The sequence below is a fragment of the Dermochelys coriacea genome, chromosome 3 (genome assembly GCF_009764565.3).
Source record: "Dermochelys coriacea isolate rDerCor1 chromosome 3, rDerCor1.pri.v4, whole genome shotgun sequence".
Lineage (NCBI taxonomy): Eukaryota > Metazoa > Chordata > Testudines > Dermochelyidae > Dermochelys > Dermochelys coriacea.
Genome location: NC_050070.1, coordinates 195,995,377 through 196,015,092, shown reverse-complemented (window position 1 = coordinate 196,015,092; position 19,716 = coordinate 195,995,377). Strand labels below are relative to the sequence as shown.

The following is a 19,716-nucleotide window of genomic DNA, read 5'->3' as shown; positions in this document are numbered from 1 at the left end:
GCAATGGGTCCAGATTGGGTTTTCTGAGTCCCACCTGGGAACAGCTCCCTAAGCTGAGGGTGACTACGGAGAGGGCACTAGGCATCTTACCTGCACCAGATATAATTAGGTGGAGTTGAGCCTAGGTAGGCTCAGAGCCTTAAAAAGATTTGGGGCTCATGTAATGAACAGAGCAGCATAATTATTAGAAAGCCAGGAATACGGCTCTGAAGGCATCAGAGCTGCCCCATTAATATTCTATTGCCTGTTTTAGTGTTTCGAGTCTGTTAAGCTGCAGGAAGGAAAGGTGGATAGAGACTGTGCTTGTCCTTATTTTAGTTGCATTAGGGAGAAAAAAACCCTGAAGTACCAGAGAGGCTTCTCTCTTCTCAACTCAGAACTCCTGCTTCATTTCTGCCCAACTGCCTAAGATCCTGGCCCAGTCACTTTCTGCAAGTTCATAGATAGATTCATAGATACTAAGGTCAGAAGGGACCACTCTGATCATCTAGTCCGACCTCCTGCACAACGCAGGCCACAGAATCTCACCCACCCACTCCTACAAAAAACCTCACCTATGTCTGAGCTATTGAAGTCCTCAAATCGTGGTTTAAAGACTTCAAGGAACAGAGAATCCTCCCTCAAGTCACCCATGCCCCATGTTACAGAGGAAGGCGAAAAACCTCCAGGACCTCTTCCAATCTGCCCTGGAGGAAAATTCCTTCCCGACCCCAAATATGGCAATCAGCTAAACCCTGAGCATATGGGCAAGATTCACCAGCCAGATACTACAGAAAATTCTTTCCTGGGTAACTCAGATCCCATCCATCTAATATCCCATCTCAGGGGATTAGGCCTATTTACCCTGAATATTTAAAGATCAATTACTTACCAAAATCACATTATCCCATCATACCATCTCCTCCATAAACTTATCGAGTAGAATCTTAAAGCCAGATAGATCTTTTGCCCCCACTGCTTCTCTTGGAAGGCTATTCCAAAACTTCACTCCTCTGATGGTTAGAAACCTTTGTCTAATTTCAAGTCTAAACTTCCTGGTGGCCAGTTTATACCCATTTGTTCTTGGTGTCCACATTATGCTAATGCTAACGGCATTAGCTTTTTTCACAGCCATATCACATTGGCAGCTCATAGTCATCCTATGATCAACCAATACTCCAAGGTCCTTCTCCTCTTCCATTAATTCTAATTGATGCATCCCCAGCTTATAACTAAAATTCTTGTTATTAATCCCTAAATGCATAACCTCACACTTCTCACTATTAAATTTCATCTTATTACTATTACTCCAGTTTACAAGGTCATCCAGATCCTCCTGTATGATATCCCAATCCTTCTCCGAATTGGCAATACCTCCCAGCTTTGTATCATCCGCAAACTTTTTTAGCACACTCCCACTTTTTGTGCCGAGCTCAGTAATAAAAAGATTAAATAAGATTGGCCCCAAAACCGATCCCTGAGGAACTCCACTGGTAACATCCCTCCAGCCTGACAGTTCTCCTTTCAGTAGGACCCGTTGTAGTCTCCCCTTTAACCAACTCCTTATCCACCTTTTGATGTTCATATTGATCCCCATCTTTTCCGATTTAACTAATAATTCCCCATGTGGCACAGTATCGAACGCCTTACTGAAATCTAGGTAAATTAGAGCCACTGCGTTTCCTTTATCTAAAAAATCTGTTCCTTTCTCAAAGAAGGAGATCAGGTTGGTTTGGCACGATCTACCTTTTGTAAAACCATGTTGTATTTTGTCCCATTTACCATTGACTTCAATGTCCTTAACTAATTTCTCTTTCAAAAATTTTTCCAGGACCTTGCATACTACAGATGTCAAACTAACTGGCTTGTAGTTACCTGGATCACTTTTTTTTCCTTTCTTAAAAATAGGAACTATATTAGCAATTCTCCAATCATTCGGTACAACTCCTGAGTTTACAAATTCATTACAAATTCTTGCTAATGGGCTTGCAATTTCAGGTGCCAATTCCTTTAATATTCTTGGATGAAGATTATCTGGGCCCCCGATTTAGTCCCATTAAGCTGTTCGAGTTTCGCTTCTACCTCAGATATGGTAATATCTACCTCCATATCCTCATTCCCATTTGTCATGCTACCATTATCCCTAAGATCCTCTTTAGCCTTATTAAAGGCTGAGGCAAAGTATTTGTTTAGATATTGGGCCATGCCTAGATTATCTTTAACCTCCACTCCATCCTCAGTGTTTAGCGGCCCCACTTCTTCTTTCTTAGTTTGCTTCTTATTTATATGGCTATAGAACCTTTTACTATTGGTTTTAATTCCCTTTGCAAGGTCCAACTCTACTCGACTTTTAGCCTCTCTCACTTTATCCCTACCTGTTCTGACCTCAATAAGATAGCTTTCCTTGCTGATCCCTCCCATCTTCTACTCCCTGTATGTTTTCTGCTTCTTCTTAATCACCTCTCTAAGATACTTGCTCATCCAACTTGGTCTACAACTCCTGCCTATGAATTTTTTCCCCTTTCTTGGGATACAGGCTTCCGATAGCTTCTGCAGCTTTGATTTAAAGTAATTCCAGGCCTCCTCTACCTTTAGATCCATACATTCTTCAGTCCAATCCACTTCCCTAACTAATTTCCTTAATTTTTGAAAGTCAGCCCTTTTGAAATCAAAAACTCTACTTGCAGATTTATCTTCAAGTGCAGATCACTTGAACCAAGATTATCCCCTACAACCATTTCTTCTATGAGGTCCTCGCTACTCACCAAAATTAAATCTAAAATGGCATCCCCTCTAGTCGGTTCAGCAACTACTTGAAGGAATCCATCAGCTATCGCATCTAGGAAAATCTGAGCCCTATTATTATTACTAGCACTGGTCCTCCAGTCTATATCTGGGAAGTTAAAGTCTCCCATGATCACGCAGTTTCCATTAGTATTTGCTTTATTAAAAACATTAAAAAGGGCTCTATCCATATCCAAATTAGATCCCGGCGGTCTATAGCACACCCCAAGCACTATCGTAGGAGAGACTCTACTGGTTATCTTCCCCAATGTAATTTTTGCCCAGACAGACTCTGTCTTATCCATTGCATCGCTTCTTATTTCTTTACATTCTACCTCATCATTGATATACAATGCTACTCCACCACCAAAGCTGCATGCATTCTTAAAACTGGCGTTTCATTGTCAGACAGGAATCACTTGAATGGTATCTTATACGGTTTGTTGCAATCTCACGTCCACTGCCATTGGTAAGGAAAGGCAGAGTTGCAAGAACTTTTTAACAGGTTTCAGAGTAGCAGCCGCGTTAGTCTGTATTCGCAAAGAGAAAAGGAGTACTAGTGGCACCTTAGAGACTAACAAATTTATTTGAGCATAAGCTTTCGTGAGCTACAGCTCACTTCATCAGATGCATTCAGTGGAAAATACAGTGGGGAGATTTATATACATAGAGAACATGAAACAATGGGTGTTACCATACATACTGTAACAAGAGTGATCACTTAAGGTGAGCTATTACCAGCAGGAGAGCGGGGTGGGGGGGAACCTTTTGTAGTTTTACTTATAGTGATAGTCAAGGCCATTTCCAGCAGTTGACAAGAACTTTTTAGTGACAGAGAGGCTAATGCTGTTTTATTCAATCATTACCTACAGACTTACGGGTATGCTCCTAAAAGCTGTTGCACTTAAGAAGGAAAATGTTTAAAACAAAACACATCACAATGATGTAAACTTTTGGAAGAATCTGAAGAGTATCCATAACAAAACAGGTGCCTTCTTTTTTTCTTTTTCCATTGCAAATATGTAATTTTTAAAATAAATAACAACTCTGAGTGTGATTAACTCAAAGACCCCTATTTTTCATGTAGATGAAAGTACTCTGCCAGCAAGCTCTACAGTGCTCCCAAGGCATGTGTGATTCAGCTACAATAGAAACTGTAAAAAAGGGAGCAGTACCTATGGTATGATGCCTGAAAGGTAACAGGAAGCTACCAGGAAGGTTTAATATTTCCTTGCAGTGCACAGCACACCCTGCCTTAAATCTGGCGTTTTCCTGAAAGTTTTGAGAAAGTTGTACCATTACTGGATTGTCAACATACAAACCATGCACTCATTCCTCCTACAATCACTATTCATATTCAAAACAGCCACATAAGAAGTTCTTAATGAGCATTGCCTTCTTTGATTGTTTTAGTAGTTCCTACTAGAATATCTTTATATTGCATGTAACAATGGTCACTTGTTGGCCCTACCCTTCTTTATTTAAAACAAATTCTCTTCTCAGAAAGGTGGCTCCCACTGGCATTTACTAAAAATTCTTAGGCTGACTGAAGTAATATCTGGGCTGTAAAATTAATGTGTTATGTAACTTGCAGAAACAGCAGCAGTGGACTTGTCTAGAACAGTTTTCTTTGTAATCAGTGGACAGCTGCACTGAAACAACAGCATCCTGTATTGAGATTTACCTTTTCTTGCAGCAACTTTGAGGAAGCTGCATCACGATTTCCTTTTCCTCCAGAAGTATTAAAGTGAGACCATGGTAAAACGGCATTAAACGTTAAGGAATCTTCCAAGGCAAAATCTGGTTTCATAAAAATCTGAAACAAAAAGAAATAAATATATCTTTCTCTCGTCTCTGTTCTCCTTTCCTTCACTATTCCCCACCCTTCTAAAACAAAGCGCACACAAACCCAAGCTTGATATATCCTCTGAGGGCTCTACCCATCAGTTTCTCTAAAAGCTACATTTTCATTTACAAAAAATAAATAAATAATCAATCTAGCCCTTATGATTGTGACCAACTTTCCAGCTGTGAAGTGAATGTGACCCAGTGCAGGATTGTCTTCCTGAATCTGCAGGTAAACAGCCTGATGGTACAAAAGTACAAACTGCCCAAGCCCCAAATCCTGAGCTGTATTCTGGGGAGGTCCTCCATGGGACAGGAATGAATCCTTCTTTGGGACATTTTTCATCAGTGGAAATGCTCCATTGCTTGTACTCCATCCTTAAAGTTGGAGTAGGCCCCACATCCTTCATGCTTCCTCCAGGTGGTGGATCCATATTAAAATTAATTCACTGAATCTGGCTCTTAGATTCCCACTGTGGAACAGCACACCTGAAGTCCCTGCAGAACTGGACTCCACAGAATATAGGATGTGGGTGCACAACCCCCGCACAGCTCCAACGCCTTACTCCCCAGGTACAGTACAGAACTTCATAGGCTGGAGTTATAGTCCAAGCTGGATGAGCAAGCATCTTAGAGAGGTGATTAAGAAAAAGCAGAAAGCATACTGGGAGTGGAAGATGGGAGGGATCAGCAAGGAAAGCTACCTTATTGAGGTCAAAACATGTAGGGATAAAGTGAGAGAGGCTAAAAGTAGAGTTGGACCTTGCAAAGGGAATTAAAACCAATAGTAAAAGGTTCTATAGCCATATAAATAAGAAGAAAACTAAGAAAGAAGAAGTGGGGCCACTAAACACTGAGGATGGAGTGGAGTTTAAAGATAATCTAGGCATGGCCCAATATCTAAACAAATACTTTGCCTCAGTCTTTAATAAGGCTAAAGAGGATCTTAGGGATAATGGTAGCATGACGAATGGGAATGAGGATATGGAGGTAGATATTACCATATCTGAGGTAGAAGCGAAACTCGAACAGCTTAATGGGACTAAATCGGGGGCCCAGATAATCTTCATCCAAGAATATTAAAGGAATTGGCACCTGAAATTGCAAGCCCATTAGCAAGAATTTGTAATGAATTTGTAAACTCAGGAATTGTACCGAATGATTGGAGAATTGCTAATATAGTTCCTATTTTTAAGAAAGGAAAAAAAAAGTGATCCAGGTAACTACAGGCCAGTTAGTTTGACATCTGTAGTATGCAAGGTCTTGGAAAAATTTTTGAAGGAGAAATTAGTTAAGGACATTGAAGTCAATGGTAAATGGGACAAAATACAACATGGTTTTACAAAAGGTAGATCGTGCCAAACCAACCTGATCTCCTTCTTTGAGAAAGGAACAGATTTTTTAGATAAAGGAAACGCAGTGGCTCTAGTTTACCTAGATTTCAGTAAGGCGTTCGATACTGTGCCACATGGGGAATTATTAGTTAAATTGGAAAAGATGGGGATCAATATGAACATCAAAAGGTGGATAAGGAGTTGGTTAAAAGGGAGACTATAGCGGGTCATGCTGAAAGGTGAACTGTCAGACTGGAGGAAGGTTACGAATGGAGTTCCTCAGGGATCGGTTTGGGGACCAATCTTATTTAATCTTTTTATTACTGACCTCGGCACAAAAAGTGGGAGTGTGCTACAAAAGTTTGCGGATGATACAAAGCTGGGAGATATTGCCAATTTAGAGAAGGATCGGGATATCATACAGGAGGATCTGGATGACCTTGTAAACTGGAGTAATAGTAATAAGATGAAATTTAATAGTGAGAAGTGCAAGGTCATGCATTTAGGGATTAATAACAAGAATTTTAGTCATAAGCTGGGGATGCATCAATTAGAAGTAACAGAGGAGGAGAAGGACCTTGAAGGACCTTTTCTGCTTGGTTGATCACAGGATGACTATGAGCCGCCAATGTGATATGGCCGTGAAAAAAGCTAATGCGGTCTTGGGATGCATCAGGTGAGGTATTTCCAGTAGAGATATAGAGGTGTTAGTACCGGTTATACAAGGCACTGGTGAGACCTCCGGGAATACTATGTGCAGTTCTGATCTCCCATGTTTAAGAAGGATGAATTCAAACTGGAACAAGTACAGAGAAGGGCTACTAGGATGATCCAAGGAATGGAAAACCTGTCTTATGAAAGGAGACTAAAGGAGCTTGGCTTGTTTAGCCTAACCAAAAGAAGGTTGAGGGGAGATATGATTGCTCTCTATAAATATATCAGAGGGAGAAAAATACCGGAGAGGGAGGGGAATTATTTAAGCTTAGTACCAACGTGGACACAAGAACAAATGGATATAAACTGGCCATCGAGAAGTTTAGACTTGAAATTAGACGAAGGTTTCCAACCATCAGAGGAGTGAAGTTCTGGAATAGCCTTCCAAGGAAAGCAGTGCGGGCAAAAGACCTATCTGGCTTCAAGATTAAACTCGATAAGTTTATGGAGGAGATGGTAAAATGGGATAACATGATTTTGGAAATTAATTGATTTTTAACTATTCATGGTAAATAGACCCAATGACTTGTGATGGGATGTTAGATGGGGTGGGATCTGAGTTATTTTCCTGGGTATCTGGCTGGTGAATCTTGCCCATATGCTCAGGGTTCAGCTGATCGCCATATTTGGGGTCAGAAAGGAATTTTCCTCCAGGGCAGATTGGAAGAGGCCCTGGGGATTTTTCGCCTTCCTCTGTAGCATGGGGCACAGGTCACTTGTTGGAGAATTCTCTGTACCTTGAAGTCTTTAAACCAGGATTTGAGGACTTCAATAGCTCAGACAGAGGTGAGAGGTTTATCGCAGGAGTGGGTGGGTGAGATTCTGTGGCCTGCATTGTGCAGGTCAGACTAGATGATCATAATGGTCCCATCTGACCTTAATATCTATGAAACTCTGGCCACAAAAAGGCCAAATAATTTTGTCCCTGCTTCTGTTCATCTCAGTGAAGCACTGTCTCTGAAGCATCTGCATCTGGCTAAGTTTTAACTCCTTAAAACTGCTATAATGCCTGGAACTTCCAGGAGAACTGAACCATCTCCTTCCCATTCACCCCAAGCATCACACATGACATCAAAGGATTCAACAGCGAGAAATCAATATCAAGCACCGTCTGTTCCTTGGTCTTAACTTTAAAAGTTACAGTGAAAGCTACTTTTAGGTACACCTCTACAAACCCTCAGGACATGCAGTGATCAACATTAAATCGTTTATCTGCTAATAACTTATCAACTGGACAGTTTTTTCAGTTTGAATAAAATGGAACATAGGTTTGTCTGTTTTGACCATCTGTTACGATGTAACTGATTGGGGCAGGAATGGTCTTCTTTGTGACTTGTCTGTACAGTGCCTAACACAATGGGTCCCTAATCCTTAACTGGGGTTCCTAGGTGCTACAAAAAATAGTAATAGACTCAGGTCTACACAGTAACTTCAGAAACTTGTATCAAACTCCCCCCCATGCCCCTCCAAACCTTCAAATCCTCCTTCCTCCCAGGAGTTTCTTTTCTGAAAATGTACCCAGCAGACCATGGCCACGCTTCAGTAGAAACCAGCATGGTTGTCTATTCGTACATGGTTCTAGGATTGTTTAGTGACTAAGGCCTGAAAATAATGGCAGTTGTGTTTTACCTTCAATATCCGCTAAACGAATAAATACAGCTCAGGAGATAAAAATAGCAAACAACTGTAAGTATTATCCATTTGGATTACACTGTCTAAGTTCCACATGCATTACTACAATTTAGGAGGGTCAGAGGATACCTATTAAAATAGTTCTCCCTCATACATATGTGCGTGCACATGCGCGCGCACACTATTAAGTCTTACACTAGAAATCTGACAAGCACATTTTTCCTTAATAAAGCCTATACTGTACTGCAATCATACCTTAGGTACTTGTTCCAGATCTGTCCTGGATTTATCTAAAAATAAATAAAATATAAGTAAACTAGCATGACAATTATAAGATTTCATTGCAGTCTTCTATAGACAGTCATCAGCAAAATTATTAAACCAATTAATTTCAATAATCAGCGATTAAAGACCTCGTTGCCCTAAGTAATTTTTGGGGGGGTTAGCTACAGTTTCTGTGCAGCACTCAGATGTGTCCGACTGACTGCTTTAAAACTAAATGTATTATTCATACTATAACAGAAACCCAGTGCTTCAAACTCATTTAGGGTGAAATTCATCTTGTTGGTGAGGACCAGCGTAAGGATCTCTGCACCACTTCCGCTTCCCACTGGTGCTCTCTAGGGAGGTCGCAGGTGGATCAGTCACACTGGGTTAAACCCAGAGGGTAGATGAACACAGGGTGGTGATGGGGAGGGACCACAGGATCCACACCGACTCAGTGACCCTATCACTCTGTGCAAGTGACATAGAGGTAATACTGTTCCAGTCCATAAGCTGAAGTGATGGTCACAGGGGTTGGTTGCAGAGGGAAGGAAAGAATCAGGACAGGAGAAGAGCTGGACTGGAGCTCCATGCCCTGGCCCCATTTGGAAGTGGGATGATTTCACACTCTTAGGGCTCCATCCACTCTAATTCAGTCACACAAAAGAAGCTCAATCAGAGTGTACAGAGTCCCATCAGGCCAAAAAGGGAGGTAGATGAAATAAGAAATCCATAGCTCACTTGGAGGGTCCTCTCCTCCCCTCACAATCACCATGGTGAAAGGGAACTTTTACCATCTCCAGCACTTCTCTCGCCTATAGAGTTGTTACTTTATTTGTATTAAACACAAAAGACAATGCAGCCCAGGAACCATCCCTCAGGCTTCTGTTCTCAGTCTCAGGCTGTAGCAACTCCTTTAGCTGAGAGACCCCAGGTTGTGTTTTCTAAGACTGGAGAAAGATAGGCAACCCCAACACTGGGAGCTGCAGTGGGTGGAGAGCTAGTTTATCACAGGTCTGTTCTCCCAAAACCACTCTCCAACTCCCTGGTGCAGAGATTTTTATCCTGTTTGGCTTTGCACAGCAGACCAACCTTTCCTCAGGATAGTTATTCTTACTCAAGCCTTCTGGGGTGCATGTTTTGGGCTAGATACAGTCTTAAACAGACATTTTAACAAGTACAGTACTCATTTACAATAAAGGCTATCCATTCAAAACCTGTGATATTGTTCAATAATATTACACTTTCAAGATCCCCTATGTAGTACTACGGGCAGTTAACTGAGGAAGGATATTACTGTGCTGACAAAGGTAAAGCATAGCTAAATATAAGAGTTCTCAAGAATTTAAACTACGAAAGACAAAAAAGTTGGACTTCATTTTTCATGGAAAGGAAAAAAAATGGAGGTAATAGAGGTATTAGAAAGCCTGACAAGATGAGCTGAATCCAATGGAGTAAATAAAAACAGGGAAGCATTCTGTAATTACTAAGAACAGGGGATGCAGACAAACTTTCATTCAATGAGCAGTGCTTCGCCAGTGAAACTCCCTTAAGGGAAACTGAAAGAATTAAGTAATACAAGCTAACTTGAGATTGTCCATTATACTTTCTCTGCTTGTCTTTTTTGCCAGTTCTCAATCCTTGATCACCTGAGATACCTCACTACAAAGCCAAAATATATCAGGAGAAACAGTCTTGTTACAACTACAGACTCCATTAAAAGAGCCATGCAAGCAGCCTTTCCTAATGATGATCTTTCAATATGTAAGGGATGCCACAATGTCACAAATTCCAATTTTTGTTCTCCATTGCGGGGGGGAGGAGGGGGAGGCATTCGTCATTACTCAGAACATGAACAGTAGCCAGAAACTCAATACAATCACATAATCTAGTTTCTTTTTCTTTTCTTTTTTTTTTTCTCTCTTTTTTTTTTTTTAATAAGAGGAAGTTAAAGGAAACATTGTCACAGATGTAATTTCAAGTTGTGAATGCAGAGATGCCAAGGAAGAATTCAGGAGCAGGAATCACTAGTTTTTTGACCTACAATGTCTCTATCCAATCATGCCTAGATTTTCAGTGATCATTATAAATAAATCACCAGCAGCTATTTCTGCAGGTAATATCTTAGGAACAACAAAAGGAGATGATTAGTACATTACATTATCTATTATAGAAAAGAAAATGACTTTTTAACAAGTAAAAGAAAATGAGGTGTTTACCATGAGTATGTAAGAGAGTCCTGTCAAAGATATCTTTAGGAGGACAAATATTCTTGCATCTTTCATGGATCTTCTCTCTCTATAAAAGAGAAAAGATATTAAAGAACTAGTCTGACACAAATACAATAATGAAAAAAATCTTCTTTTTCTTTTAAAGGGAATATTCAGAACATTTTTAATCTAAGTTATTTTTCCCCTCTTAAAATTTTAAGTGCATGTGAAAAGTGCCAGAATGACCTGGCGGTTGAAATCCTTGTTTGTTATTTGGTTGGTATGTTATTTCTTTGTTGATTTTACATCAGGGAAAGGAAGATAATGAAACTATTTAAGACATATGATCTAAATTCTCCTCCCCACAAAATGAAATATACATATCCACTGACTGCAGTAACACACTTACAGCCATTATTTATTTGCAGTCTAATCTGCCAATTATCCTACACTAACATAAAAACATCCTTTTACTGACCTTCTCCTCAAATGCAATGTATAAAATACCTTCCCCCACCTTACTTATATGCACTACAGTGAAACCTTACACTCCATTTAGCTAAGCTAAGCTTCTATTTTTTACTTATAAAGCTTAAACATGGGTTCCACATCTTATAAGACTCTTCTATTTTGTCCTTTTCTTCAGAGATTATTTTTTCATAGCAGGCTGAAGCTGCAAGATCCATCAGAAATTCTTTCATGGGCAACTCATGCCTCTTCTTCCAATACCCTGTTTATTTTCACAATCAAATAGTTACATTTCACTTTAATGGAACAGCTTATTTAATTTTTTTAATATTGACTATACAAACATATGGCTCTAAAAACAATTCTCCCCCCCATATTTTACCAGTACTATTACTATTTTGATGCAGAACAGTAACACCTTTTTATACTCTCCAAACAAGTGTTTTAAGGGTTTATGACGCTGAAAAATTTCAGTATTTGTTATTGGTTCTTAAACCAAGTTTGTTCAGTATGTTCTGTTCTGTGTTTGCACCGTGACTGCAGCAATGGCATCCTGGACCATGAGTAGAGTTCCCAGATGCTACAATAATACAAATAATAACAATAATAATGAAGATTGTTTTAAACCTCCATCTGCATTAACGCCTTCTCTCTTGTAATTTTGTAGCTTGTACCCAAATAACATTCATTTGTAGGGGAAAAGAGAACTAAAAAAACCTGTAGAAACATGAATACAGAATAATTCACCTAATCTGAATACATAAATTAAATTATATATAGGTGGCAATGTTTAAAAATACCTTTAAAATGTTCAATAATCAGAACTGGACAACTGTATAACACTTCAAGGCTGCCATTCTGGGGCCCAATCCTGCAAATGCAACCAAGCATAATGCTCTCTACCATAAATAGTCCTATTGACTTCACAAGAGTAAGCACTACACTCAGCAGGAAGCATTGACAATCAGGTCATCACAGCAGCCAAAAGTTAGCTACAGCCAAAGAAACAGAGAACATAGCAGATTTCCACATCTTCTTTTAGGCTGTGTTCTTTTTTTTAAAACTTAAAAACAGCTCTGACTTTCACCAGATGACAATAGGTCTGTTTCCTACTTCATTATATTATATTTAGGCGTTTTGTACATAGGCCATTTTAAAGACATTCTTAGCAAAAATTTAATCAATCATGTTTTACATTTGATCAGGTGACTGGATTTTTTTTAACATTATAGAGTGTAACTGCTGAATAATCCTTTAAGAATAATTAGTGAAGTTTTCAATAACCAAAAGGAAATAGCAAAGTTGAATAGCAATTATAAGGTCTGTACATTTAACACAAAAATATAGCACTCAGGAACTAAAAGTAATGAAATAGCAGGGAGAGAGAATTTAGACAATGCTTTTAATGCTGAGAATGGTGAACTTACAGCACACCATACCAAGGTCAAGAGAAGAGTCAACTAGCATAGAACTAGACAGGTAGTTATTAGGTAATAATATGATGGACTATTAACGGATACAGTTAATTAGTGTTGTCATACTCAAATGGCTCTGAAGTTTCTTTTTTAATCCATAATGTACCTATCTTTGGTACTTTACCTGAATGATTTCCTGTTGATATAATGCAAAATTTTCCTTGTTTATCTGTGGGAGGTAGAATGAAGGTACGACTTCTGTGTCCACAAAGTCCTGTCCCCATGTTTTTGTAAAAAAATCGGATTCCCTTTTTGCTAACCTAGGATCATTTAGCGCCGCTGGGAGATTTACTTTGGAATGATAAATTGTCCATCTATGCTGATCTGCAACTAGAGATGGGCTGTCACCTAAACTATTAGGATCACCTACAAGCACAAAAGATAAGACAGTCCATTAAGACAAAAATTTGAAAGCACTTTTTTCATAGTAAACTCAATGCAATCCTTGAAGCAAACCACAAATTTCAAAATTTATCTACAGAAAGGATTGTGTACCAAGACACACAATCCCCTTCCCCAACAATCTAACACACTCACATTTTTGTGTTTAGATCGCACAAACCAAGTTATAAACATGCAATTAGAGGTATATTCTTTCAATATCTTCACACAAATATTAATTCTTCTGGCACCCTTTGAAAGACAGAAGTCTGTAGACTTGATATACTAAATATATTAAATGTATTAAATTGAAGAACTACTGCATCCACCAACCTAGAACTACAGTCAAGGTTCTCACATGCTTCTTTAGGGAATTCTCAAAATCCCACTATTTCCCCCACTTTATACCTCTTACCCTCAGCATTCCATATGATAGCTATCCCTACAACCAAGAAACCGCCTTATGGGAGTGCCAGAGTTACCCATCTTGATCTCTTGCTCCCCACGTCAGAAGGATTGAGGAGTGTCACAGAAGCAAAGCAGTTAGCCCCGGAGGGCGAGAATTGCCTGTCTCGCAACTATACTCTGGCTGATCTTTCACAGGCTCTGAAAGAAGTCTCATCCTCTTCTCCTTCATAATAAGGATGGTGACTTCAATGTGAGGTGGAGATCGGGAGATCTCCAGTGCTCCAAAAAGAAAATGAGGTGCTTTTGAGGTGGAGTAAGTAGAATCCCACTCTACCTATAAATATATCATTTTATTTCATAGTATTATCCAGAAAACAAGAGAACTTTATTGACTATTTTCAGGTTAATTTTCAGGCCACTGACTGTAACAGTATTTTCATCTGCCTTACAAGCCAAAATTACCTGTAGGTTCCTTGGGACATACATCAGGCAGTGATTGCACAGGTCGAAAGCGTTTAGCAGAATCCATTTCCTTTTTAAAGAAAGCATCTCTACTGTTTGACTGAGGCACTGGTGAAGAACTGCGGCTTGATGCCATTGCATAAAATCACCACTTGATAGAAGCTAAGAAAGAAAAAATAAACACAAAGTCTTCAATGCAGCTCTGATTATTGATTGAACGATAATGGCATTTATTTAACAGCACACCTACATAAAACTAAACAGTTTAAAACAATACTAGTTATCTTTTAACCATGGTATGACAAATATTTTATATTTGAAACACACAGAGAGGGCTAATTTTTATAGACACTCTCAAAAATATTGTACATAAAAATGCCCAAACACATTATATCATTCTGTTTCCATAATTATCGAAGCATTATCATAGAAATATTTCCTCTCAGAAATAGCATGCCAAATTCTGAAGGTTTGTGAATGACAGAACATGCCAGTATTTTATGGGGAATTTTGTTTAATCTACCAATGGGAGCTATATTGTACAAGTCCACAGACTTGTCAGAAGTCTCTTCTGTGCAGATAAAAAGCCAAATTCTCTGTTAATTTAATTCCATTGACTTAAGTAGAATTACATGAGCAGCGGATTTCATTCATTCTGCCACATAAGCACAATTTGGTTTATTTTTCCCTGAATGTTTTTTCTTTTTTGGTAGTGAGGGTTGAAAGATTTATTTGCAGAGTATTTAAAGAGAATGATTTGTGCTGTGTGCAAAATATGGATAGCAGGGAAAATCTTTATCCTGTGATGCATTCAATCTAGGGGAGGGTTCTACCATTTTACAATATACTGGAATCCATTCGCAGTGAACATCTGTTTCCAGACTGTAACATAATGAATGTCCCGAGTTGTTTCGATACACTTGTAATGTGCAAACTGCAATTTTATTTATACTGAACCTCCACTAAAAGTGTGAAATTCATACTTCCCTGCATAAGGGCCAAGTGATTGGTACTATTTTCTAAGCAAGTCACAGGTGGGGGGCCATCCGGCTCCCAGCCACTGCGGTGTTCTGTGTACACATGGGAATTTTAAACTCTTTTTTCTTAGAAGCACAAAAAAAGAAAAAGGCACAGAAAAATTAATATTCACTAGAATAGATATAAAACCCTACTGTGCCCCCACCTCATCTTACATGAGAAACACCTTTTTTAAAAGGTTGCTTCCTCTGCACACCACAGAGCTCAATCTACGTCACCTCTGTCTCCATGTCTTGCTCTTGTCCCTCCTATGACTCTTCCTTTCTGCCTTTTTGTTAGCCCCATGGCTATTACACTTCCTTTTTTCTACTCCTCCCATTTGAACTCTTCCCTCAATCTTAAAGTCACCCCCTTTCTGCCCGCTCCTGCCTTTATAGGTGGAGGCAGCCCAGTGTTTTCCAGGAAGGACCACAGGCTCATTCCCCTGAATACTCAGGGGAATCTCCTACACTTACTCTCTACTGGGATGTGGGGTGTTAGGACTGCTGTAGCAGTCCCCTCCAGCCTTCTCCCTTCTTCTCTCACTCATGCCAGTTGAAGATTGAGGGTGTTCTTCATCATAAGGACATAAGAACATAAGAATGACCATACTGGGTTAGATCAATGGTCCATCTAGCCCCAAATCTGTCATCCAACAGTGGCCAATGCCAGATGTTTCAAAAGGAATGAACAGAACAGGGCAATCATCAAGTGATCCATTCCCTGTCATTCAGTCCCAGCATCTAGCAGTCAGAGGCTCAGGGTCCCCCAGAGCATGGGGTCACATCCCTAACCATCTTGGCTACTAGCCACTGACAAACCATGAACTTATCTAATTCTTTTTTTTACAGCAGTTGTAATTTTGGCCATCACAACATCCACTAGCAACAAGTTTCACGGATTGACTGTGCACTGTGGTCTCATTCTTTGTGGCCCCCCTCTGTACATCTCCATTCCCAGATGCATCCTCAAATCTCCCCTCACGGTTCTTCAATGTCCATATGTATTGCATATTCACCACCCAGCATAGGTCTCTCTTCTGTCTTGTGTGGTCAATCTCTCTCCCTCCAAGCACTGGGACGAGGGAAGACTTGGGCGGCTACCCTTCCCCCTCACTGATTGCAGGGGCTAGCGTGGTTTCTGTGGTCTTTATGGCCACCTATCCTGGTGTATCTACTCCCCTACAGCCCTACTTTCAGAGCACTTGGAAGGCAGAACAGCTCAGGCAGGAAGAAGAGAAAGCACAGGCAACCCCAATCCTCCCATTTATTCCCTGCAGCAGCAGCTATTGGCAGGAAGTCAACCTGTTTTTAAAATCTCTCTACCAGCTGCACCACGACATTGGCCAGGACTCAGGGTATGTGTACACTATGAAATTAGGTCACATTACAGAAGTCGATTTTCAGAAATCAATTTTATACAGTCAATTGCGTATGTCCACACTAAGAGCATTAAGTTGGCGGAGTGCATCCTCACTACCGTGGCTAGCATCGACTTACAGAGCAGTGCACGTGGGTAGCTATCCCACAGTTCCCGCAGTCTCCGCCACTCATTGGAATTCTGGGTTAAGCTCCCAATGCCTGACAGGGCAGAAACATTGTTGCGGGTGGTTTTGGGTACATGTCGTCACTCGCCTCTCCCTCCATGAAAGCAATGGCAGACAATCGTTTCACGCCTTTTTTCCGTGCGGACGCCATACTGCTTTCAGCAGATGGTGCAGTAGGACTGCTAACCATCATCATCCACCGCTTCCGCTGCAACTCTGCTCTGCTGCTATTGTCTCAATAGCGAATTTCTCCATGATGTCTGTCATGGGCTCCCAGGTACGTGTGTTCTTCCTCGGGAAATGTGCCAGTACTACAGTCGTCCTCACCGCTTCTGCTGCAACTCTGCTCTCCTGAATCCACCTCACGGCTCCTCTGGTCGTTCTCTATAAACATCTATTCTTGTGGCATCCATCGTCAGCCATCGCTTCCACTGCAACTCTGCTCTCCTGAAGACGGCATACCATGACAAGCATGGAGCCCGCTCAGATCACTGCGGCAGTTATGAGCATTGTAAACACCTCGCGCATTATCCTGCAGTATGTGCAGAACCAGAACCTGCAAAAGCAGGCGAGGAGGCGATGGCAGCGCAGTGATGAGAGTGATGAGGACATGGACACGGACTTCTCTCAAAGTATGGGCCCCGGCAATTTGGACATCCTGGTGGCAATGGGGCAGGCTCATGCCGTGGAATGCTGATTCTGGACCCAGGAAACAAGCCCAGACTGGTGGGACCGCATAGTGTTGCAGGTCTGGGATGATTCCCAGTGGCTGCGAAACTTTCACATGCGTAAGGGCATTTTCATGGAACTCTGTGACTTGCTTTCCCCTGTCCTGAGGTGCAAGAATACCACGATGAGAGCAACCCTCACAGTTCACAAGCGATTAGCAATAGCCCTCTGGAAGCCTGCAATGCCAGACAGCTACTGGTCAGTTGGGAATCAATTTGGAGTGGGCAAATCTACTGCTGGGGCAGCTGTGATCCAAGTAGCCAACGCAATCACTGAGCTGCTGCTATCAAGGGTAGTGACTCTGGGAAATGTTCAAGTCATAGTCGATGGCTTTGCTGCAATGGGATTCCCTAACTGGTGGTGGGGTGATAGATGGAATGTATACCCCTATCTTGGGACTGGATCACCTTGGCAGCCAATACATAAACCGCAAGGGGTACTTTTCAATGGTGCTGCAAGTACTGGTGGATCACAAGGGACGTTTCACTGACATCAGTGTGGGATGGCCGAGAAAGGTACATGACACTCACATCTTTAAGAACTCTGGTCTGTGGGAACGGCTGCAGCAAGGGACTTACTTCCCAGACCAGAAAATAACTGTTGGGGATATTGAAATGCCTATAGTTATCCTTGGGAACCCAGACTACCCCTTAATGCCATGGCTCATGAAGCCATGCACAGGCACCCTGGACAGTAATAAGGAGCTGTTCAATTATAGGCTGAGCAAGTGCAGAATAGTGGTAGAATGTGCATTTGGACGTTTAAAAGTGCACTGGTGCAGTTTACTTACTCGGTTAGACCTCAGTGAAACCAATATTCCCATTGTTATTGCTGCTTCCTGTGTGCTCCACAATATCTGTGAGAGTAAGGGGGAGACATTTATGGTGGGGTGGGAGGTTGAGGCAAAATCACTTGGCCGCTGATTACGCGCAGCCAGACACCAGGGCAACTAGAAGAGCACAGCAGGGCGCACTGCGCATCAGAGAAGCTTTGAAAACCAGTTTCATGACTGGCCAGGCTACAATATGACAGTTCTGTTTGTTTCTCCTTGATGAAAACCCGCCCCCTTGGTTCACTCTACTTCCCTGTATGCCAACCGCCCTCCCCACTTTGATTATTGCTTGCAGAGTTAATAGAGTAGTTGTTGTTTCAAAATCATGCATTTTTAATTAATTCATCACACAAATAGGGGGATAACTGTCAAGGTAGCCCGGGAGAGGTGGCGGAGGAGGGAAGCACCGGGTGGGGTGGTGGATGAGGGGAAGAGGGAAGGACAAAGCCACACTGCACTTCAAAATTTATTGAATGCCAGCCTTCTGTTACTTGGGCAGTCCTCTGGGGTGGAGTGGTTGGGTGCTCGGAGCACCGCCCCCGTCTCCCCCGCGTTCTTGGGCGTCTGGGTGAGGAGGCTATGGAACTTGGGGAGGAGGGTGGGTGGTTACACAGGGGCTGCAGCGGCAGTCTGTGCTCCTGCTGCTTTTCCTGCAGCTCCACCAGACGCCAGAGCATAATCAGTTTGATCCCCCAGTAGCCTCAGCGTTGCATCCTGCTTCCTCTCATCATGCTGCCGCCACCTCTCCTCTTGCTCGTCCCTCCTGTCCTCATGTTCATTTTCTGCTTTCCTGGACTCTGCCATTGTTTGCCTCCATGCATTCTTTTGAGCTTTTTCAGTGCAGGAAGACTGCATGAGCTCAGAGAACATTTCATCGCGAGTGTGTTTTTTTCACCTTTATATCTGTGCTAGCCTCTGGGACAGAGATGATAGGGAGAGTGTTGAAACATTTGCAGCTGCAGGAGGTAAAAAAGGGAGAGTTGTATTTAAAAAGACATTTTAGAGAACAACGGGTAGACCCTTCCATGGTGAACCAAGTGCTAACATTACATAGCACATGTGCTTTCGGTACAAGGTCACATTTTGCCTCTTATATTGAGGGCCTGTCGGTTTGGTGTGAGAGATCACACACGCAGGACCAGGCAACAGAATTCGACTTGCAGGCAGCCATGGTAAGCCACAGTCTTTCAGATTCTTCACCCTTCATAACATGTGGGAATGGTTTCAAACAGCAATGCCCTTCTTTCCCATACCAAGCACCCGTTGGGTTGGCCATTTAAAAGGCGAGGCTGCAGTTTTCGGGTTAACGTGCAGCACAAACCCAACTAAACCCCGCCCCCCACCCAATTCTCTGGGATGATCGCTTCACCCCTCCTCCCACCACGTGACTAGTATCAAGGAAGATTCCCTGCCAGCCAAACGCGAACAGCTCAGCGTGAACGCCTGCCCCCCCACCCCCCACCGCATGGCTAAAAGCGGGGATGATTTCTTTTCAGCCACAGGCAAACAGCTCAGCAGGAATAGCCACCTCTGACTGTCCCCTTAATAAGGTCCCTGGAGGATTTCCGCTCCATCCCCAGACACATTAACAGACTTTTCCAGTAGCTGTGCTGGCTGCAAACGCATCCCAAGTCTT

General features: G+C 41.7%; 1 protein-coding gene across 9 annotated transcripts in view; it reads right to left on the bottom strand.

Annotated features, from left to right (window-relative positions):
* Nucleotides 1-19,716, bottom strand: part of VPS54 (VPS54 subunit of GARP complex) — an 85,145-nt gene that overhangs the window by 49,589 nt on the left and 15,840 nt on the right. For 5 of the 9 annotated variants that reach the window (XR_006280356.1, XM_038394239.2, XM_043512035.1 and 2 more), the window contains 5 exons: nt 13,957-14,118; nt 12,830-13,071; nt 10,772-10,850; nt 8,544-8,578; nt 4,448-4,579 (listed from right to left, as the gene is read on the bottom strand). Coding sequence is in view for 8 of the 9 variants with exons in the window: in XM_038394239.2 (XP_038250167.1) it covers nt 4,448-4,579; nt 8,544-8,578; nt 10,772-10,850; nt 12,830-13,071; nt 13,957-14,092 (624 nt within the window). In the remaining variant the exon portion in view is untranslated. Of the gene's footprint in view, nt 1-4,447; nt 4,580-8,543; nt 8,579-10,771; nt 10,851-12,829; nt 13,072-13,956; nt 14,119-15,449; nt 15,547-19,716 lie in introns of all 9 variants that reach the window. The other 4 variants (XM_043512039.1, XM_038394243.2, XM_038394241.2 and 1 more) reach the window with 2 other exon arrangements.